The sequence below is a fragment of the Lonchura striata genome, chromosome 1A (genome assembly GCF_050655825.1).
Source record: "Lonchura striata isolate lonStrDom1 chromosome 1A, ASM5065582v1, whole genome shotgun sequence".
NCBI classification, from domain to species: Eukaryota; Metazoa; Chordata; class Aves; order Passeriformes; family Estrildidae; genus Lonchura; species Lonchura striata.
The window spans coordinates 15,848,109-15,869,592 of NC_140741.1; the positions used below are offsets into that span (position 1 = coordinate 15,848,109).

The window sequence follows — 21,484 nt, forward strand, 5'->3', positions numbered from 1 at the left end:
ATATTGTTCTTGAAGAAGGAATAGTGGCCTTGAGCGCATGGCAACATGGAGAATGTCACAGCTGGTCATCTCCAGCTGTTTGAACAATGAGCAGTGAAGGAGAGGTAACCTGGGCAGCTGCTGTGAGAGCCTTACAGTGCAAGCAGTTCCTTGTCCACCAGGTTGGTTGGTTCCTTGGGCAGGGATAGCGGAATGGGAGCCCAGCACTCCTGCATGGAGCTGATCTGCCAGCTGGATCTTATCACAGAGTCACAGAATGGTTTTGGCTTGAAGTGACCTTAGAGATCACATAGTTCCAGCTCCTCTGCCATGGACAGGGACACCTTTCCTACCAGACCAGATTGCTCAGAGCCACATCCAACCTGGCCTTGAACACTTAGATAGGGCAGCCACAGCTTCTCTGCGCAACCTCTGCCAGTGTCTCACCACTGTCATTGTGATGAAATTTTCTGGCGTTTCCAGAAGCTCCACCTTTGCCTTTCTCCAGTAAAATCCACGTGTAAACTACAGAAGTGCTGATATTCCTGAGCTGGGAGATGCTTGCACTGGAGATTCACCATGATCTTGTTTAGTAGCAGCTTCATCTCTGTAGTAGCACCACTGAGCACAGAGTCTCTTTACAGCTTAAAAACTGAATTGGTCTGGTTGTAAATGAGATGGGAAAATCACTGGCCTGGCTGGGTTCCCAGAGCAATGCTGTGTTTCCCTTAGAGAGGCAAATGCCACCCCAGCCAGTTCCAGTGGCTGGCTGCCTTTGCTCTCACCTCCAACCCTGCCCAACCTGTGCCTGTGTCTTGGTGCTGGCTGGAGCTGAGCTCCCCCAGTGCGAAGTTTTCCGCGTGGCTGTAGCCAGGCTGCGGGGCTGGCGCTGGCAGATGGGCTGTGGGGTGACATCTGCTGCTGGCACGGGAAGCCAGCCCTCCTGGGATGGAGCGGCCGCTGCCACCACCTCCCTGCTGGCTCCTGGCCACGGCGGCCAGCCCGGGCTCTGCCCTGGCTCTGGCCCAGCTCCCCCGTCCCGCTGCCTGCAGGGACAGCCAGGCTGGGACCGCCGCCTTTGCCAGGGACACTCCTGCCAGCTTGGAAAGAGATATTCTGTCCCTCAGGGCCTGGCAGGAGGAGGTGACAGCAGGCTCCAGCCCCTGCTGCCAGGGGTAAAGAGGGTCACCACTGGCTGGGACACACAACCGTGGGGGCCCAGCTGGTGATGGAGTGTTTGGCACACAGGCGTTTGATGCTCCTCTCCTTCCTTTGAAGCATCTGCTTAGCACAAAAGTATCTGCTGCGTTAGGCTGCCCTGGGGTCCCCCTGCAAGCAGAGGCTTGTGAGAGCCCAGGCTTGTGACAGTGCCACTGGGCTTTCTCAGTAGCAAAAGCATCCTGGAAAATACTCTGAGGAGCCTGAGGTGTGCATGAAACCAAGCAGAACTGTGGTACCAGTCCTTCCCTGTAGCAGAGATGGGCCACGCACACCCCCTACACAGCACACTTGGGGCATGTGGCTCCTGGCTGTGGCCACTGCTATGCCCAGCCTGGCACGTGCCAGTCTCTTGCTAAGTGTAAGCCAACTCAGGCCAGCCTCCTTTTGTGCCCGATCCCAACTGCAAACAGCTGCTGTAAATCCCACTGATTTTCCCACTATTTTGTAGAATGAAGTCATCCCTGTGTGGCCACACTTGAAGGCGTAGCCAGCAGCCTGCTCTGTCCCCAGCCATGATTCAGGGGAGGGCACGTGTGTGTGATGCTGTGCAAGGTGTGTGTCCCTGCCCACCGCAGCGCTTGGGGGAGAGCCAGGCTTACCTCAGCCTGCAGTGTGGTGTTTGTGAAGCCTGTGGGGAGTGTCAGGGAGAGGATTCAGCTCCCTGTCCCCCTGCCTGCGAGGAAATCAGCTGCAGAATTTGGGCTTGTGAGGCTCCTGATCTGTGCAGCAGTGAGATCTGATGGACAGCTCTGTCTGCAGACCACCACTCAGGAATTTTCTGCCATTGCATATTCACCTAACAGAACAAACCCTGCTGCCTCTGGGTGTGCTTTGTGTGCTCACAGGGAGGATGGGACAGGAGGGACAGCTGGGATTTATGGGATCACGATGGCAGTAGGATGCTGCTCAGCTGGAAGTGAGAGATGGCTCCTCTCACAGCTGCTGTGCTGCTTGTTGGATCCTCTGGCCTCAGCTCTCTGCTTTTGCTGACCTATTTTCATCAGCACATTTTCATCAGCACATGGCTGAAGAAGTTGGAAGCTAAGGCAGCTGCTCTTCCTGGGGATTTTTCTCTTGCTGAAAGAGCCATGAGTCACTATCTCTGTCAGAGCATGAAATAGAATTTGCTTAACCCTGTGCTGGAGTCCAGAATTGGGTAGATTTGCTTATGGTCTGCTTTGCTGTGAAAATAAAACCCCAGGAAGCTATTCCTGGTGTGTGCTCAGGCTTTAAGTCAGGCAAACCTTTGCTTATATTTCTCAATTTAAGAAATAATCCCGTTCTCACCCCTGTCCATTCCCTCCAGTTAGCACTTGTGGACAAACTCACTGAGCCAACTAAGCCAGGTATAGTTTAGTTCCAGCTCATCTTCACTCTCTCAGTGCAGGTATCCCTGCAGGACCGTGTTTATTGTGGCTTAGTGCACTTGAAGCCAAGCATGGCTCATCCACAGCAGAGCAATGTGCATTTTTATGTCCTTGTTTAAGCTGAGTGGAGATGGGGCTGCTAATCCTTTCTGACAGGGAGGTCATCCTTGAGAGGGGTACCCCGGGAGGGCAGGCACCACGGGCAGGCACGTGGGGCTGGGGGAGCTGTGCCCTGAGCCAGTGGCTCCTCTGTCTTTGAGCAGCTCCCGGCTCCTCGGCCTTGACAGCCGCCCCTTCTCCCTCCGTCCTGCCTTCACCTTCCCTGCTGCTGCTGGCTCTGATAAGGTCACTGCCTCTGAAGCCTGGAACCTTCTTCACCTCCAGTTTTACTTCCAGTACTGCAGTGGTTCCTTTCCTCTTTGCTGTAACACCACCTCCAGCCAGGCAAAACCCCTCAGGGGAGCTCTAAGGTCCTGGAAGGTCCCTGCCAGGACCTGGCTGGGATTGATCCTGTCCCCTGAGCATCAAGTGACATGCATGGCAAGAAGGACAGCATCCCTAGCACACCTGGAGTGCACTTGTGGGTGCCTGCTGTGCAGGGCAGGGCCAGAGCTGCTGCAAGGATGAAGCCCTTTCCCATCCAGCTGCTCTGTGAAGCAGCTGCTCAGGAGTCCAGCCTGGCGGTGGTGGCCATGGCAGTGGGTGGCGTGGTGGCCCTGGAGAGGAGCCTGCAGCTCCCCGTGGCAGGGCACGTGTGGGCAGTGCTGCTTGTCAGGCAGCGAGCGAGGAGGGCCTGTGTCCTGAAGGAGGTGACATCTTGCTGTGACAAGCCACACAGGGTGCCTGGAGGGGTGCAGGACACTCCCAAAGTGACCAGGGAAAGGTTCAGCCTTCCTGCTGTAGTACCCTGCTGCCCCAGGGCCACCACAGCTGTGTTTGCAGTCCCTCCACCCACACCTTGTCCCCACGGGTTTCTGGGATTTGTGCGGGGCTGTGATGACCACCAAACATGCTGAAGCTATGGTGTCTATGGAGAATATGCCATATATTTGTTTTTATTGAGATGGTATGGAACAGTTAATAAAAAAGAGAAATGGGTGCTTCCCACCCGTTGTCCATAAAGCTCTGTGAGAAATGGCCCGTGCCCACCAGCTGGGAATGCCAGGCTCAGGGAACAACCAAGGGCAGCTGCAATGAGCAGGGCAGTGCTGCTCCCAGGGGAAAAGTGCCTGTTTCCTGGCTGCTTCTGCAATGAAGAGAGCAGGTAAGTCTCTTCTGGTGGGTCGTACAAAACCCCTTTCCAGAGGTAAGTCCACATGTGGACAAGAGCCTGGATGCTGCCTTAGCAGTGTTAAGAGAGGTCTCCTTGGCAGAGGAGCTGCAGCTCTCCTGTTGATCTGTGCTGCCTCCCACTGCCCAGCTCCAGCTGGGCTCGGTGCAATTCAGCTTTGGTGCCATGTCCCACGCCTGGGGTCCCGGCTGAGGACCACCCCCAAGACCAGGACATGCTGCTTCCAGACCTGGGCGTTCAAAAATCCCGGTGGCTCACCCTGAGCGACAGGCAGGTGGTGTCCCCTGCCCCTCCTGCTCTCCTAGAGCCAGCTCTGCCCCTCCAAGCCCTCTGCCGCCGGTAGCCCAGGTGGCTCGGTGGGAGGCAGGCTGATGTGGAATGTTCTCCGTGCCCAGGATCGCAGCATTCCCGGCTGTGAGCGGTGTCTGGGAGGAGCCGCTCAGCAGCTGCTGTGCCAGGAGCTGCCCTGGCTGCTGTCGCACCTCCTTTTGCCACAGGCTTCCGAGGAGCCAGCAGCTCCCATCGTCGGTGTGGTGAAGGACACCTCGGGAAGTGGCGGAGGGTGTCCCAGGAGGGGACCCCATCTCCTGCCCTCGCATCGCTCTGTCCCGCCGGGTCCCCGCCGCGGAAGGCGCATCGCAGGCAGCGTCACCGCAGGAGCAGCACCAGGGGCAGCAGCAGCAGCGTCGGACACGCTGAGATCCCAGCAGCGCCACCGCAGTCCTGGGCATTTTCCTGCCACATGGGAGACAAGGGGTCAACTTGCCTGCTGCCAAGCCCGCCTGTCACTTTTGGAAGAGGGAGCGATGCCTATGGCCGAAAGATCCCACCAGGAGCCAAGGAAGGGACTGGTTTATTCCTGCTGGCCACAGCAGCCCTCCATGGGCTAGGAAGCCACATGGCTCCTCGGCTCCTAGCAGGGTGTGTGTTGGTGTGTGTGTATGTGTGCGTGCTTGCTCCTCACCTGTGGTTTCCGAGCTCAAGCCCTTCCCAGGTGGTACTAACGTGAAATCCTGCTAGGAACCCCCTCGGGGATTCACGGCTGTGTCTGGCTCCAGCCAGCAAGAGGAGACATTTGTGCATTTCGGGCCCGGGCATGCCCGCGGTGCCATCCAGGCGCCAGCTGTCCCTCCCTGCCCCCGCTGTCCCGGGATACCTCGGGGTGGAAGGCGTGGCACGAGTCCGGCCGCCGGCGCAGCTTCTGGGAGCGCATCCGCTCGCACTTCACCGAAGCGTTGTGTGCGAGGCTGTTAAGGACCGCCGGGGCGGGCAGAAAAAGGGGATGCATGCCACACAAACCCACTGGGGCCCCACGCAAGTTTGGCTGGTGGAACTGCACCACCCGGGAGGACGAGGGAAGGGCAGGTCACTCTGCACGGGCTGGAGACCTCGCCAAGCCAGGTCACGCTCTCCACCCCCACGGCAATGGCAGCAGAAGTACATTTTCCACCCTGGTAAACACGGAGATGACAGGGCCTGTGGAGCCCTGCATCCCTGCTGTGCATGGAAGGATATATTTGACCTCTTTTGCATCCATTGGGACGGGTGGGAAGACGCTGCAATCGCAGACAGTGTCTGTGACGAGGAGCAGGAGGTTACTTCTGACGATCTGCTGTGCTACAAACATCCTGCAAGGGAAGAGCAGGTGAAAAAAGGCACAACTCTCCAGCCCAGAGCAGCAGCCCTGGAATTGCCTGAACCACAGCAAAGAAATGGAAAGAAAACAGTGATTATTGGAAACAGGGTGCCAGCAGAAAGCAGGAGAGACCAGCGAGCAGGCCAGGGAGAAGTGCCATTGGCACTCCTTTTTGGCCTCCTTTTTGGCTCTGAACTGGCTCCAATCTACAAGTCCATGCTAGGCACAAAAGTCAAAATCAACCCAAGAACCCAACCAACTAGCCAAAACCAACACAAGCCCTCCCCAGATGGGGCAGCACATCACAGCAGATGACACCTGAGCAAAGCCTGGCTTCACCCAGAGGTATGTCAGTGCCTATCTAGTGTATATTTACATGTGTGTTTGTACAGTGCAAGGGTGCCTATCTAGTGTATATTTATGTGTGTGTTTGTACAGTGCAAAGGTGTCTGTATTCTGTGATCTTGGGAGGAGCAAAATTGTGTGAATTCCACATTATTGGAGAGAGAAATAGAGGAACCCAATGACATTATGGGCTACACTGGTGTGACAGGACTGACCAACTGGTGTCTGGCAGGGAGCCAGCATGTCCTGGAGCCACTGGGCACAGGGAAAGCTGGGGACATCAGGCTCTGCGTGCCTGCACTGGTGGCAGGGCTTCTGGAATAGAAACACAGGCTTGTGGGGATGTGCTCACTGCACAGGTCAAGCTGGCTATGCTGGAACAATGCCCAGTGTCCCTGGTTATTCACCACCTGTCCTTGCTGCCTTCCAGCTGTGGATAGTCTCAGTTCAGTCAGAGAGAAAGAGAGAAAGAGAGAAAGAGAGAAAGAGAGAAAGAGAGAAAGAAAGATTTTTGCCAGGCTAAGCCTGGGAAAAAGTCCGAGAAGAATGTAAGCAATCTGTTATCTTGATTTCCGTTCATATTGTTTATAGATATGTTCTTCCACACTGACCTAAGTCCAGTGTACCAATTAGGTGAAATGTTTTTATTTAAGACCAATGGAATTAATGTTCACAATGTTCTCTATAAAAGAGAGAAATGCTTTTGAATAAACGCTCAGTTTGCCTTCTGAAATCGTGTGAGTAATTTCACCTGTCACTGGCTCAACAGCGTCATCCAACCTCCAGGGATTTCTGTGTCCCCTTTCAAAGGTGCTGAATGGCACACACAGCAGCTGACCATTTCATTAGTGCTTCCTGACTAATGACTGCTTTGGGACCTTTGACAAGCAGCCTTCAACCCATGCACAGATTCCATCACCAGGACAGAGATGCCCCATGCATCAATCCACAAGCCAACGTTTCTGACCAAGATGGAGCACCCAGCCCACCCCTGCTCCACCAGAAGCTTGTGGGATGTCATCAGGAATACCGGTATGCCAGGCCCTGGCTAATGCTCCACAGAGCCTGTGGCAGGGGTGTGGGGGGCTGTCTCTCCCAAATATCTGGATAAAAGATGCACAGGATGCACCTGGGAGCCAGAGGCTGTAGCTACAAAGGAGCCAAGCAGGACACAGCACCTGCTGCTCCAGCACTGGTGAGGTGCTGCCTCCAGCAGGGAAGGGGCAGCTCCCAGGTTTTGTCTGTAGCACAGATCTGGGACCCAAAGAGGTCCCTCAGTTCCTCTGGATCTGCCCAGTGCTTAACAGAATACCTTGTTGTCATCAAATCTGCAATCTCTTCTGAAACAATGCTTGGCAAGGCTCTGCTTTTCCTAGAGCCATGCTGGCTAGTGGAGGTTGTTTTTCTAAGCTTTAAGTTTTTCCTGCAGTTGATCCAATACTGAAGACTAGGTTTTGTGGGGTTTTTTTAGGAGCAGTTCCAGTCATATCTGGTTGGCCTCCTCACATTAGGAAGGGCTGGATCAGTGGAAATTCATCTTTTTGTCACCTTTCCACATGTGATTGCTGATGACACTGTGCAACCACTGAAAACAGCCTGACTTTCTTGTAACTTTTTACTGTCCATTCCTTTACAATGAAAATGGGAAATAAAAAAGTTGCCTCTTGTTTTTGGTTCTTTCATTCTAACACTTATTTTTTTCCCCCATCCTTGCATCCTTGCTTTTTTTTTTTTTTTCTGTAGAAATTCAGAAAAGGGTGAAAATGAAAAAAAAAAAAATACAAGGAAAGCCAAGAGGGAAAGCAAAAAGGGAAAAAATTTCTAAGAAGAAAACTTTTGCCAGAAACATGAAAGAACAGAAAAAGTTCCTTTCTGAAATTGCTGGAATGGAAAGATATATGTATTTAAATGCTGTACTCTTTGTTCTCCAGCTACCTCTACTTATTAACACAGGGTTTTAATTTTTTTTTTTTTTTTTTTTTTTTTTTTTGGTCAAGAATGAGTACTCTGGTCTCTTCACCCCTCTGTGGCCAGAGCTGTGGTTGTTGCGGTGGCTGTGCCACGGGCACGGCGGCAGGTGACCCTTCTGATGCTGCTGTCATCCCCAGCAGCCCTCGGACGAGCCCCCAGCTGAAAGGGAAGTGCAGCTCTTACTTTTGGCAGTCTCCACAGTCGATGAGCCCGTTGGTCTCCTTGATGGCCGGCTCGTAGACGAACACGGGGTACTCGGTGTCGCAGGGCTGCAGCGTGTCGTGCTTCTTGTGCTTGTGAGCTGCCGGGGGAAGAGACAAGGGCACGCGTGAGTGGCACACGGGAGCTGCCCGCACCAAATGGGAACATTCCAGACTTGGTGATGCCCTTTGGAGGAGCAGCTCCCCTCCAGAGGTGGCCGGGAGCAGGTGATGCTGCAGGGGGAAGGAGATGCTGCAGAAAGCAGCCAGGCAGTGATGCCTGCTCCCACTAGGTGGTGTGGGAAAACCAGCCTATGTGAAAATGCCTCCGGTATCGCCTTCCTCAGCAAGGCCGGACCCTGCCACGCCGAAACTGCAGCCGAGGGGCCGCAGTGGCCACAGCGCCCGGGGACCCCCTGGCAGGCAGGCAGAGACATTCGGGTACAGGCACCCCTGTGTTCAAAGGAGCTCGGGGGCCCTGCTGAACCAGCCGTGGCAATGGAATCCCTCCTGCCTAAGCCAGCGCTGCTTCGTGCCGGTTTTAAACGCTGAAACCTGTGCCTGGGCTGGCCTCTGTGCCTGTGCCAGGGCTGCTCCCTGCGGGAGCCCTGCGTGTCTGCGGTGGGGCTCCATCAGCTGCTGATCCCTCCTGAGCCCACTGACATTTCACAGTGAGCCCACAGCAGGAAATTGGAGGGGCTCAATACGTGTCATGTTAAGAAGAAACCACCAGCAGCAAACAGATCTGGCCTGAGACCACAGGGAAACAGATGACAGCTCTCGAGGACCAGCAGAGACCCAGCTAATGAACAGCACTGGCTCCCGGAGGGAGCAGCTGCTCCATCACTCATCGGTCACACCCTGTAGGACTCCCAAAGTAATTTGGGGATGAGGGGGAGCTGAACCACCTCACTAAGCCTCCCTCAAGAAGCAAGAACATTCTTTCTAGGAGTTCAGCAAAATCTGTCTTGTCTGAAACGACTGCCTTGGGCCCTTCTGGCAATTATTTTCTGCAGTTGGAGGTAGCAAAGCCAGCTCCTGCCTCTCTAGGACACAGGGGACTGCTGCTGATGGAAATACGAAGCTTTGTTGCTAGGGCAGAGGTGGCTGCAGCTCAGCCAGCAGCAAGTACAAGAAATGGTTTCTACATCAGCTTTGGGTCTGAGCATAAAAGCCTCACTTTGCAGCCTCCCACCCACACAGCAGCCATGGGCAGTGCTCCTGGGGGGGACCAGCAGGGAAGAGAGTCCTCCTCACATGGAGGATGCCCAGTTTACTCCTTGTAGCAGAAGCACTGAAGATTTATAGACAAATGCAGCAACCTGGGTTTTAATCAGCAAATGTATGGTGAGGAGGCATCAAGAGGGCATCCGTGACTGGATGGGTGATTTGCATCACTGTAAAACCTTCACTGCTGAGAGCAGTGGTCTCCTCTCCCCTGGCACTGCCAGAGCAGGCAGAAAGCAGCAGGCTCCTCCCCGCAGAGCTTGCCATCTAAACAATGTAGATTACACGAGAGAGAGAAAAACTGCCTGATTTTCTCTGATTTTCCTCTCCACCATGGCAATCCAGCAACACAAGACATCCATTAAGAGCCAGGAACTGCAGCCCAATCTTGCCTCTAATGCCTTGCCCAGGTGAATATGATGGGCACTCAAACCCTTCCCTGCAGTGCAGTCTCTGGTAATTGTACTTTGTGCTTTTCTTCAGAAGTGTCAAAAACCAGCACTCAGGAGGCAGCCCCCTGCTTAAATCCTTCCAGACTATGGGACCCACCTTTCAGTGACACTGTGAGGTTCATTTTGCACAGATTCAAAAGCACACAGAGCCTGAATGCAGCACAATGCCTCGTTCTGTATTCACCCTGGATTCACACCGAATTCATCAACCAAACTTGTCATTTCAGGGGCCAGCAGCACCTCTGCCACCAGCCAGGGGCTGTCTGGCTGTGCTCTGCCACCATTCGTTGTCCCTCTGTGCAAACCCCACACTGCAGAGGCAGGGAAAAGCCTCTCCCATTTCTGCTGCTGGAGAATGCCTCTGACTAGGACCCATCACAGGGACTGACAGTCCTGAGGAGATCTGGGATGAGCAGAAGAAGACTCTGTTTCTGGGGTGAATTTCAGACACTTCTGATGGGGCATGCAGAATATCCCTGTTTATGCTGTAAGGAGAGAAGCTGCAAACACCTTCTGGCTCTGAGCAGCTGCAGGGCTGGTAAGTATATTCTGGCCAGGAAAGTCTCCAAACTAAAACTAAAGGAGTGTGAGAAACAGAGCAGCATTTCTTTCAGCCTTAATTCACTGCACTGGGGGCTGGGAAAGCAGCTCCAAACCGTGAAGCAGGTGGCCAGCCTGGACCAGGGACAGCCCTTCTTGGGGACATGCTTGTGGCAAGACTACACAAGACCACACCTCAGCCACAAGCCATCACTGTCCTGTTGAGCTGCCCCTGGATTTACAGCACTGCCACTGCAGCACAGTTGTTGGCAATGGACTGTGCAGTTCTTGCTCAGAAGAATCACTGTGATGACCACAAAGGTGACCTCATAAAGTTGGGGCAAACTGCTTGCAAGAATTTAACATATGGCTCATGTCGTGAGTGGCAAAGAGCCCTGACATACCAGGACCTCATTTTCCTCCTGTCCCTGGTAAAGAGTGACATCCTTTACTAGCTTCCTGTTATAAGATCATCAAAGCAGATGGAGTTCAAGCAATATAAAGTACAGTGGTGTGAAGGATGGGGTGCAGGGAGGGGTGAACGAGACCATCAGATTGGAAATTGCAGAATGGAACTCTCAGCCTCAGCCAGTGCTGGATGAGGGCTGTCACGGTGGGCTTGGAGAACCAGGCCCTGCAAGGGAAAACTCAGTTAAAGAGACTGCATGAACCACACCCAGGATAAACATGGCCAGCACCAAGGTGTATTTTTAAACTGGCAGAAGTGGCCTGCGCAGACTTTAAGTTTTTTGGTTTTGTATTTTTTTTTTTTTTTGGCACAAGCTGAATGAATGGAAGGTGCTTTAAAATCTAACTCCTGTACAGAGACAAGACCTATGACAGAGATTATGCCTAAGCCAACTGACACTTAATTTGCTGGGAAGCAATGCAGCTGCAGCAGTATCGAGAGGTTCAGAAAAGCCCAGTAGCATGTACATCATCAGCAAAAGGCTCAGGCTGAGCCTCTGCATGCACATACTGGACATCAAAATGTTATCAGCACCCTGAGAGTCTGCTGGGCAGGGATTAGTAAACAGCCAGAGGAGCTGATAAAAAATTGCAAACCTTATAGCAAAGAGTGAGTTAATTCCAGGCTGTCATTGCTACCATCTGCACTTCCAGAAAGACTTTTGTCAGACATTTGGCAACCAATCCTTCTGAGCAGCAAAGGCAGTTGCTGTGCCTTGTTATGAACTATAGAGGCCAGATTGTGAACTCTTTCCCACCAGCATTAAATCATGCACTCGAGTCAGAGGATTTACTCTGGGACACGTGACAAAAGCTGACAGTTACCAATATAAAACATGGAATTTAACCAATTGTCTTGTAAAATATCTTCTGAGTACATTACCATGGAGTAAAAAAAGAGAAACTTTTAGGATCTATGGAATTCTAGAAATAGTTCTTTCTAAGCTGCATGCCTTGGCTGGAAGTATTTTTGGCTTAATTAAAAGCTTTCAAACCTGTGCTGGTGTCCATAAAAGCAGAAGCCCTTATAAACACAGAGAGAAACTGAGATGCTGAGAGCAGAGAAAAATCTGTGGCAGCAAACGTTTCTTCTCAGCACCTCTGAAAAGCAGATTTGTATGATGAGTGCAGTCTGAAATCACGCCCATATTCCAACGGCAAGTCTCACCTTTCCAAAAAACAAGAGAACTTGGGAAGCAGAAATAGGCTCAGTGCTGCAGAGCCAGAGGTACACAGTCAGGGAAGGGAGAGCATTAGATCCCTGATCGTTAATTCCTCTGTACATAACCTGGAAAAAATGTGTGTGCTCAATTTCTCTCTCACAAAATGTCTCCTTCGCTTCATATTTTTCGCATACACCAGCCTTGGCGTGCAGTCAAGAAAATGTTAACATCTCTGGCAAAAATCTACAGCCCCTTCTTAACAACATGTGCAATCCATTTCTTCCAGCCCCAATAGTATTCTTCCACCCTGCTACTCCCCCACACACATGGACACTCTTTTTTTCATCTGCAGACACCCTCTCTTGCTCTTCCTCTTCTCCATCCAGTCAGACACATTCCAACTGTCTCTATTTCTCCATCTCTGTCTCACACATATGTCTTGCTGGGCAGAGAGCAAATTGGCAACCACAAGCTAGATATGGAAGCAGGGAGATACAAACACAGCCACAGTCTGGACTCTGTCTTGGAGGAGTTTCTAACTCGCCTGTAGGAACAGATTTATGAGTTATCAGTTGAACCACTTGAAAGTCCTCCTGCATTATCCCAGAGCTGGGCTGGGATTTATCAGACAGAGCTAAGCCATGGTGTGTGGAAAAGAAGACTTAAGTTACTTCTTAGTAACTGTAGTCTACAAGACCTGTGTAGTTTCTCCTGCTAGAAGCCACAGGTTGGTCTTTGGTTAGGGAATAACAGCTGAAAAGAATGGGTCATCTGGGAACCACAGTGAAGGACATGCCATGGAACACGGGCCACAGGCCCAGCCAGGCCAGAGCAATGAGTGATGATGCTGTCTGTGACTGCAGCTCCTCAGGAGGCTCATATGTTCCTTCTTTTATCAACTTCTCAGTGACAGACCTTCAATCACCAGCTCAGCCAGCTAAATGAGCAACAGCATCTCTTCTTTGCAGACCAGGGAAACAGAGCCAGGTTCTGCCTTGGCCCTGTCATGCTTTTCTGCAAGTCCCACACTGTACAAAGGATGGAAAAAAGTCTTTCCTAGCTTAGGAATTTCTAGTTAATTCTCTTTTTCTAACTATTAGGTGGTTCTACTTACAGTGATGGAAGACAGCCTTGGCTGGAGAAGTCCCATGACACACAGACATACAATGGTGATGGAGACACGTGGCAGATTCACAGGATGGCAGTGACATGGAGACATGAATTTGCACACAGCAGTCATGGAGGTGATGTGGGAAAGAGATGAAGGAAGCACAAAAGGAAATGGTGATGAGCAGGATAGCAGTGACATCCCCCCTCCCTTTTTACTCTCCTCAAGCACAGACTAAATCAGACTGCAGCCACAGAACATCCACAGCAGGAATGCCACACCTGCCTGTTCCCCTGAATGAGCAGTCTCTCCTGAATGGCCATGAGCACTGCACCTGCTCATCTGACTCTTTCTCACCAATTTCTGCGTGAGGCTACTCCTGTTGCCCTGATGTGTGTTACACAGGAGCCAGGCCTGCTTAGGGGACAGCTGTAGCTTCTACTGCCATCCCTTTGGAGGAGGAGAGTGGGACCTGAACAGCACCCACAGACCTCCCTCTCTAGAGGGGGACTTTGCTTTCAGAAAATTACTGTTTCCCCATTATGCAGAAGGACCCAGCCCCACAGCTGGCATGGAAGATACCACTGTCTCCACTAAAGGCACCACTAGTGATCAGTAATTAGCAAGACTAATTACAGCCCCTACTTGGCTGTGTGGAATGCACCTTCCCTTCCCCTCTGAGTCTCCTCAGGGCCATTAACATCACCCCTGCTTGCAGGAGCTGGGATGGGACTGCAGAGATTCCTGGGGTGCTTCCAGCAGGCAGCACTTCAGCTGCAGGACAGGTCACTGCATTTCAAGCCAGACACACCCCTCTGCTGAGCTCAGCTGCTGAGCAATACCATGTGCCATCATCTTCTCTCTTCTAGAGCAGGTCGAGTGGGTGAGTGAAGACCCTCCGTGTGTTATTGGATGCTAAGGTTTCTGTCTGGCTTCCTGGGACCTCTGCTAGGCTCTGGAGAGACTGCTGTTCCACCCCTGCTCTGTCCTGTCCTGTAGCAGACTGGAAGGGAGGCTTTCCAACAGAAATTCTTTGCAGCTGATGGCCTCTCTCATCCCACTGCACATAGGGTAGGGATCCTCAGAAAGAAGTGTCTCCCCTCTCCTCAATAAATTACCCTGAGGAGAGCAAGCAGAGTGCTCCCAGCAGCACACACCTCACCCTGACCACCCTGCTGCTGTGGCAGCCTGGAATGGGAGTGGAAATGGGGGGGGATTGTGGGATCTGGAAGCTGGATTCCAGTGTCTATGGAGGAAGGGGTGTGGGGCAGAGGGCAGGCTCCTCACACAAGGCCAGGCTTCCCTGTACAGTTTCTTCTGTCACCAGTGGCTGCAACACTCACGTGCTATGGGGTGGCTGGACTCTTGTGTACTCACCATCTGCCAAGTTGTCTGAGTGCCAGAAGCTACTCATGTTAAACTCCAAAAGGAAGCTGTCAAAAGAGCAAGAAGAGAGGATGCTTTTTCAGCAGCCTGGAAGGATGCAGGTGTCAGGGAGATGGCCCTGTTGCCCAGTGAGTATCAGTTCTAACATGTTTACTACAAATTTCTGGCAGTGCAAGTCTGATTTTTTAGATTTTAAATTTTTTTCCCCTCTCCACATGCTCGAATGTAGCTCTGTATCATGGGATCTGTACTGTGGAAGATCTGAATGGGCTTTTTCTTGAAATATATCCTGAGCAAGGGCCAGTGAAGGAAGGAACAAGTATGGCAGCCCCTGAGGCTGGAATGGGATTCAGCTACTATAGGACCCACCTTAGGAACAGGCATGATGGCCAACAGAAGCCCACACTCTGGGCTGCTTGGAGGTAACTACATGGAAATGTTCTGTACCAACAGACTAAAACCATCAGAGCTGGACCTTTACCACATCTGCCCTTTCACACACCCAGCAAGCTGAGCAGTGGCACTTCTATCCTAGTTTGAGCTTGAACTCTGATTAACCCCAGAAGTCTGAGGTGAACCCAAACCCAGAGGAGAGCCTCCACTCTGTCCCCCCTTGCCTGGCCCTCAGACCTGAGCTCTTGGCCTGCTGCCTTTAGCCTTCTCCCCCGTGAAAGGAAGATGTGCATTCGCTCCTCACGGGCAAATGAGACAGGCAAGAGAGCTCAGCACCAAGATCTGCACAGAGGCCCCCAGGAGACCCAAGTCCTATTTCTGACTCAGGCACTTTGTACTGAGTGACTTTAGGTAAATCCCAGACCCACTGTGGGCCTCTGCCACTCAAAATGGCAATAGTAATAGCTTTCTGTCTCCCAGGGGCACAGTGCAGAGCTGAATGTCAGGAGAAGGCTGACAGCAATGCCCTACGTGGGGGCTTCCGCTTGCAGCTTTCCCAGCTCTTGCCCCTCCTGGTCTGAGCCTCCCAAACACCCCCATCTTTTGGTACTCACATGAGGAAATCACTTATCAGCCACTTCACTGCAGCTACAAAGGCATAAATTGGCTGGAGAACGAAAGAAGAAATGAGAAATACAATAAGGACCTTGTCAGAGAATTTATAATTGTTATGCAGGACCCCACATTTTAGACTAAGTCTCTCCACTGATCAGAGCTCTTGAAGACAGGCTGGAAATACAAGGTCTGGGCATCACTGGAAAATGTTCAAAATACATCAAAAGCCAGCAGAGCTGGCCTGCTACTAATAATACCTCCTTACCCCCTCCCCATGAGGGTCAGGAAATTTATCAGGAATGTATGAAGGACTTTGAAGATGTAATTGCTTGATGATTTCTCTCCAGTGTGGATGACCTTCAGAGCTCAGAGCAGGAGAGAAACACAGCTAAATGGGACACCACCAGTTTAGGATGCTTTTGTGTTCTGAGAGCAAGTGGTGTTTCTGGGACAAGTGACAGCACTGCCCAGGATTTAGTATTATCTGCCATTGATTGATTATGCTTAACTGTGCTTTCATCCAGCTTTTCCTCAAGATGGCATGACTTCTATCATCTTCTTGCTTTCAGCTACAAATTGGAAATCCAGTATTATCCCAGGGACAATTCATCTGCAGAGGATAGTGCTGCTTCTTTTCCTCATGGTAACCACGTCTAATTTTCATCTCCTCCTCTCATATTCATGCCCATGTTCTCAGACCCAAAACAGATGTGATAGTCACGGGATGCAGGATAATGTTCTATTACTGATGACTTCTCTTCAGCCAAAATAAGTCAGCAAATAGTAAAATGTAGAGATGGTTGGCAATTTGACTGATTTTTATGTCTGTATATGAAAAACTGACTTTTCTTGGTTTCTTAGTTTTCAAGGGTTTTGCTAAGAGGGGAAGATGAGAGATGGAGGCTGAATGCTCATCTTTTAATTTTCTTCCCAATTCACCTCATTTTTGGCAGCTCATATTTTGTGACATTTCTTTCAGTGATCAGAACTGGAGGATATTATCAAGCAAATATTTTCACTACAATCACCGTATGTTATCAAGCAAGCTTAAGTATAGCAATTGCAAACCAGACGTTGTTAAAAATGTTGTTAAAAGGCAATATTTTGTTGAAAATTCTTTTACTGGGAAAAAAAATTACAAGGTCACGCTGTAAGGGTACTTCCTGCACTCCTTCCAGTATCAAGGGATCACAACAGTTATGAACACATTTAGGGTCGTGTCAAGCAGTTTAAATTGGCCTAAGTGTTGAGTAGTTATTTTGTTCTGCTTGTTTGAGGCAAGATTAGGAAGGTGGAGTGGGATTAGAGTAAGAGTTTGTATCAGCCTAAAGAGAGGTTGCATTTGGATACTGGTAAAACCCTTCACTCTGTTAGTTTGTTCTCTGGGCTACCAGCATTCTCACTCTCCTGCTCCAAGCTCACTCATCCTTCCCCAATGACTGCCAGTTTTCCCCAGATGCTCTGGTCCCCGACACTGCAATTCTCCTTGAGCTGAGTGAATACGTGCCCTGTAAAAGCATTCCTGTTCATTTCAGCTGCTAGCTGATTGCTTGGCTTAAAGGAAAACCTGCCACAGTCTAGCTCCCATTCTTTCCCTGCTCCTTCCAATTTTCAGTGAGCTCCTATATGGCAATAGAGAGCCACACTGGAAACCAACATCAGTGGCCACCACTGCTTCAGGAATCTGCCTGAGGTGAGCTTGGACAGTCCCATCCTGAAAGCAAACATCTCCTGAAGTCTTTTGGGGAATGTTGGAGATGCCCTGCAGGAGAAAGCCCAGCCCAGGGAGGGCTGCATGGTGACAGATACGTACGCTGAGCAGGGGTCGGGCGCCGCTGTGGTGGTGGTAGGGCACCTTGCACATTGCCTGGTAATCATACATGGTCACTCTGCAAGCAAAACACAACAAGCAAGCAGTCAAAAGCAAGCAATGCAACCACCCACAGGACAGACATGTCAGCTTTTTCTCAAAAATGTCAGGTATGAATTGTTTCCTGGATTAACTAAAGCAGTGACCTGCTTACACATGTCTTTGCTGTTTGGCCAGTGCTGGATCTTGCAGAGCAAGAAATACAGGCTCTGGATTAATGTAACTGGGTCAGTACAGGAGGAAATATGTCCCTAATTTCAGACAGTGAGTAAAGCAAGCTATGAAGAAGAGGAATTATAATTGTAATTACCTCAGGTCCCCCTAGTTCCTGTTTTCAAGCCACTGAAATGCTGAACTCTCTTTTGACATTGGCTGAGGGAGTGGAGTGAGATGAACATAATTTTTTTAAGAGAGAGAGAAATGTGGTTAGCCAGCTGCAATGCTGCATCTGTGGGGCTCTCAAACAACCACTCCCAGAAAGGCTTTCTGAGTGGCAGAAGGAACTGAAGCACTTCTGTACCCAAAATGCCTTGAAAACTTTCCCATAGCATCTTGCCCTGAAAAGACAGAGAAGCAGATGCAGGCCACAAAGAGATTGCAGGTTTCTGTCTCTCTCTGTGTTTTGCAGCAGGTGGAAGAGGAAGAGATGAGGAGAAACTGTGTGTGCTGGTGATGGCTGAGCCAGTCAGCAGATGGGGCAGGTAGCTAAAGGAGCTCTTGTGTCTGGATAAGAGAGTCACATGCATCACCAGCATGTGCATTTTCCATGCTCAAGTGCTTCTTAGAGGGACCAGCATGCTCTGACCCACACATCAGTGAAGAACAAGAAGTACAGTGTGGAGATCCCTCACTTACCGCCTGAACATGCCCATGTTTAGCAGCTGGGTCATCACTGAGCCATCCACTGCACCAAAAAATTTTCCAGTCTGCAAGCACAAAAAGGGAAAAACAGAATAAACTGTAAATTTTCCAAATGCTCGATGGCTCCAGCTGATCTAGTTTGTCTGGAGGCCTGCTGCACACAATGAGGGTTTTTGTAAGTAGGCCACACCAAGCTTTGTCCTTTGGCTGGCTGGAAAGCTTGAGGAAGGACTTCCCCCATCACCAGCTGGGCATCCTGCACCACTCCTACCACACTTGGAAATTCCTTAGCCCACATAAGTCCCTGTGGCTTGTGTCAGAAAAAGGCAGTCTCTCAAGCTGCAGAGATCCAGGCATGCTGAATCACTGGAAGCCTGCAGTCTCTCATGGGTTATTTGGAATCCATGTTCTCTGGTTCTGAATGTCTGAGTCTTCCATTTGAGCCTCTCTGCTACCCATAGCCACTGTGGTTTTGGAAACCTCTGCTCTCCTACTGCCCTAGGTGAACTGGCCCACCATGCACAAGTGTGACATACAGATTTATTTAGGTAGCAAATGCAATTTTGCAACTCACTGCTGTGTGAGTTCTGAGCAGGCAGTGACCCAAACAACACAACACAAACCCATCCATCCCTGTAGCTTACATACTGTGCACTGGCACAGCATGAACTGAGTTGCATTTGGGGGGACAACTACCCCCAGTTCTGCTTGCAGGCCTAAACTAAAGGTGGAGCTTGTGGCCCTCTGGTTCCATGTATGCTTTGGAGTCAATAATCCCAAATAAGGGCCCAATGTCAAATCTGATAACTGCTTTTTTAAAGATTTCCTCAGACAAACAATTCTGGCCTTCCTGATTAATAAACCATGACAAATATATTGCAGAAATGCTTCAAACCTGTCAAGTCCATCTCTTTGTTCACAGGCAAGTAAATTAAATGTTTGTAAATAATAAAAGTACCGATATGAGCTGTCCTCTGTCTGTTTTCCTGCTCATGGATCCTGACAGAGAAAATAGATCTCATGTGTTGTGGAAGCATTCACACAGTCTGGGATTTTTTGCTTTTCCACTGATAGGCTAGCAGTCATTTAGCAGATGACAGATGACTTCATTTATTTGAGTGGGACATTGCCACAGAAAAAGCCCAAACTCTTAGGCAGATTTACCTAAGATCACATGATAATCATCTAACAGTAGTGTTACATGGTTATGAGCCTCTTCCCAAAAGGCTTTAGAAGTCATTTCACTGTATAAATTGATACATAACATCAACTCCCCTTCGAGCATTTGGGTTGTAATCATCTCAGACAGTCAAATGTGCCTGAGCAAGCACTAACTTTTTCACCTCCCTTGCTCTTTCAATCTGATTAGGGTGGTGAAGAGGCCAGCTGCTTCCATTTAATACTAGTCTGCAGACCCAGAGATTTAACACAGTGCAAGCTGCAGGCAGTGGGGCAAGGAGAGGGGGCCACTGCAAGGCTGTAAATGAGACCCATCCTCTCAAGAGATGCTGATGTCTGGCCAAATTTCTCCATGTAGGACATCATTTGTATAGGTATAAGAATGAAGAACACCTGCTGTACTCAGAAGTGCTGTTCCCTTCCCTTCCCTTCCCTTCCCTTCCCTTCCCTTCCCTTCCCTTCCCTTCCCTTCCCTTCCCTTCCCTTCCCTTCCCTTCCATTTTCAAGGGTAAAAACTAGATACATTCAATTAAAGTTCAGATTTTTCTGTCTTTAAAACAAAACAAACAAAAAGCCATTAAAAAGCAACCTCAGAAATCCTCAACCAACAACCTCTTTCAAGAGGTTCTTACTGCTCATAAACAGATATTGATACAACTTTTTTAAAGAAGCACATACTTTAATTTTTAATTTTATAAAAACAGTGCAAGTGAGAGTATGGTCTAGGGAGTGTGTTCAGAAAGGCATCATCAAACTGGCCTCCAACATAAAACCAGACATTCAAAGCTTGCTGCTGTTTTAGGTCCCCTCTGCAGGTAGTAAGAGAGAAAAGCATCTAGGCAGAAACCAAAGTTGTCCTGTAGTGGAGCAACGTTTTGTAAAGCAGCTCTCATTGCATCCTGCTTCCTCCAGTGACTGCTGCTCTCCTAGGCATCCCTCTGCTGTTTCTCCTAACTCCCATCTCTAGGCAAGTTTCCACAGGCCCTTGCCATTTCAGAGGTTGACACACAGCACAATGCACAATGCATTGCTCTGACATCCCACATGACACACACAAGCCGTGTCACTCCCCCTGCGGCTGCGTGTACAGGCGCATGTGCAGGCTGTGCACAGGATGCAGGCTGTGCATGCAATCCAGAGCACACATATGACTCAAATGTCACATCATTGCTCACATGCATCCATGCTTTGCTGGCTCATTGAGCAATTTACACTTTTTGTACACTCAGAAGCTGCAGACAAACAAGATCTGCCAAATTGCCCAGGCTTTGGGAAGGCAGGCAGTCTCTTTGTGCATGGCTCAAACAGAGCCAACCCTTGCTTCTCCACAATCCCTGAGCTTTGGTGGAATCTTGACCTTTTGGCTGCCTCTGTACCCTGCTCCTGAAGTCCCACCTGGCCAGAGCTGGCAGACATCCTCTGCAAAATGCCTCAGGCATAAGGCAGCAATCCTAGAAAAAGGGGTTTAGTGAGAGAGGGAACATCTGGATGGAGCAGGTGGAGGGAGCTCAAGACCTGGGATCCACAGCTGTGCCTATGACTGGCAATGAGAAGCAGCTAAAAATTCAGGGGTGGTGTGGGGCCACAGCTACAAAGTGACAGAAAACGAAGAGCAGCCCTCCCTGCAGCACAGCCTGACCCTGCCACTTATTTTCCTTTACTCAGAGTCCTCACTCACTCCTTTCTCCTGGCTCTGTGTTTTAACTCTTTGCTCCCTCTGGGATGGGACTGGATGGGGAGATTAGCTCGAATTAAGAGATTACCCGTTCTTCCCCAAGTAATCCTGCAGGGAGCTTCCAACTTGTCACTCATTAAAATACTGAGTCCCTTTTCCATGGTGGTTTCCAACTGCCAGTAAGCTTCCTGCTGCCTTCATACAGAGGTTATTAGAGCCAATCCCTCACCCTGATCCCCCATCCCAAGGGCAGAGGAGAGCAGAGCCTGAGCCACGCTGTCCTCACACCATTCATGCCAGAAGCTGCTCTGATTTCCTGTGTGGTCACCCAGGGAAGGAGATACAGGCACTAGGCAGCTCTGGCAGGCAGAAAAGCCAAAATACCCACAAAAACCCAGGTACAGGATTTTTTGGGCATTATTTTTAATGGATGCCTTGAGGAAAGACTACAGGATGGGACACGGAAGGCCACACAGCAAGTGGTCCCACGCAGCGACATCCAGGTGGCAAAGTTAGGAAACCCAGGGAATTGATTTA

At 50.4% G+C, this 21,484-nt stretch overlaps 1 protein-coding gene and 1 pseudogene across 1 annotated transcript in view; one reads left to right on the forward strand and one right to left on the reverse strand.

Moving 5' to 3' along the window:
• Positions 1-3,069: 3,069 nt before the first annotated feature.
• CACNA2D4 (calcium voltage-gated channel auxiliary subunit alpha2delta 4) overlaps positions 3,070-21,484 on the reverse strand; it is a 124,966-nt gene continuing 106,551 nt past the window's right edge. Inside the window, exons 31-39 of the mRNA XM_085568506.1 lie at positions 18,088-18,158; positions 17,176-17,251; positions 15,362-15,414; positions 14,346-14,401; positions 12,975-12,995; positions 7,994-8,111; positions 5,374-5,486; positions 5,015-5,097; positions 3,070-4,593 (exon numbers count right to left, since the gene is read on the reverse strand). Coding sequence (XP_085424632.1) covers positions 4,507-4,593; positions 5,015-5,097; positions 5,374-5,486; positions 7,994-8,111; positions 12,975-12,995; positions 14,346-14,401; positions 15,362-15,414; positions 17,176-17,251; positions 18,088-18,158 — 678 coding nt within the window. The 3' untranslated portion in view covers positions 3,070-4,506. The remainder of the gene's footprint in view (positions 4,594-5,014; positions 5,098-5,373; positions 5,487-7,993; positions 8,112-12,974; positions 12,996-14,345; positions 14,402-15,361; positions 15,415-17,175; positions 17,252-18,087; positions 18,159-21,484) is intronic.
• On the forward strand, positions 8,242-12,498 carry LOC144246245 (uncharacterized; annotated as a pseudogene).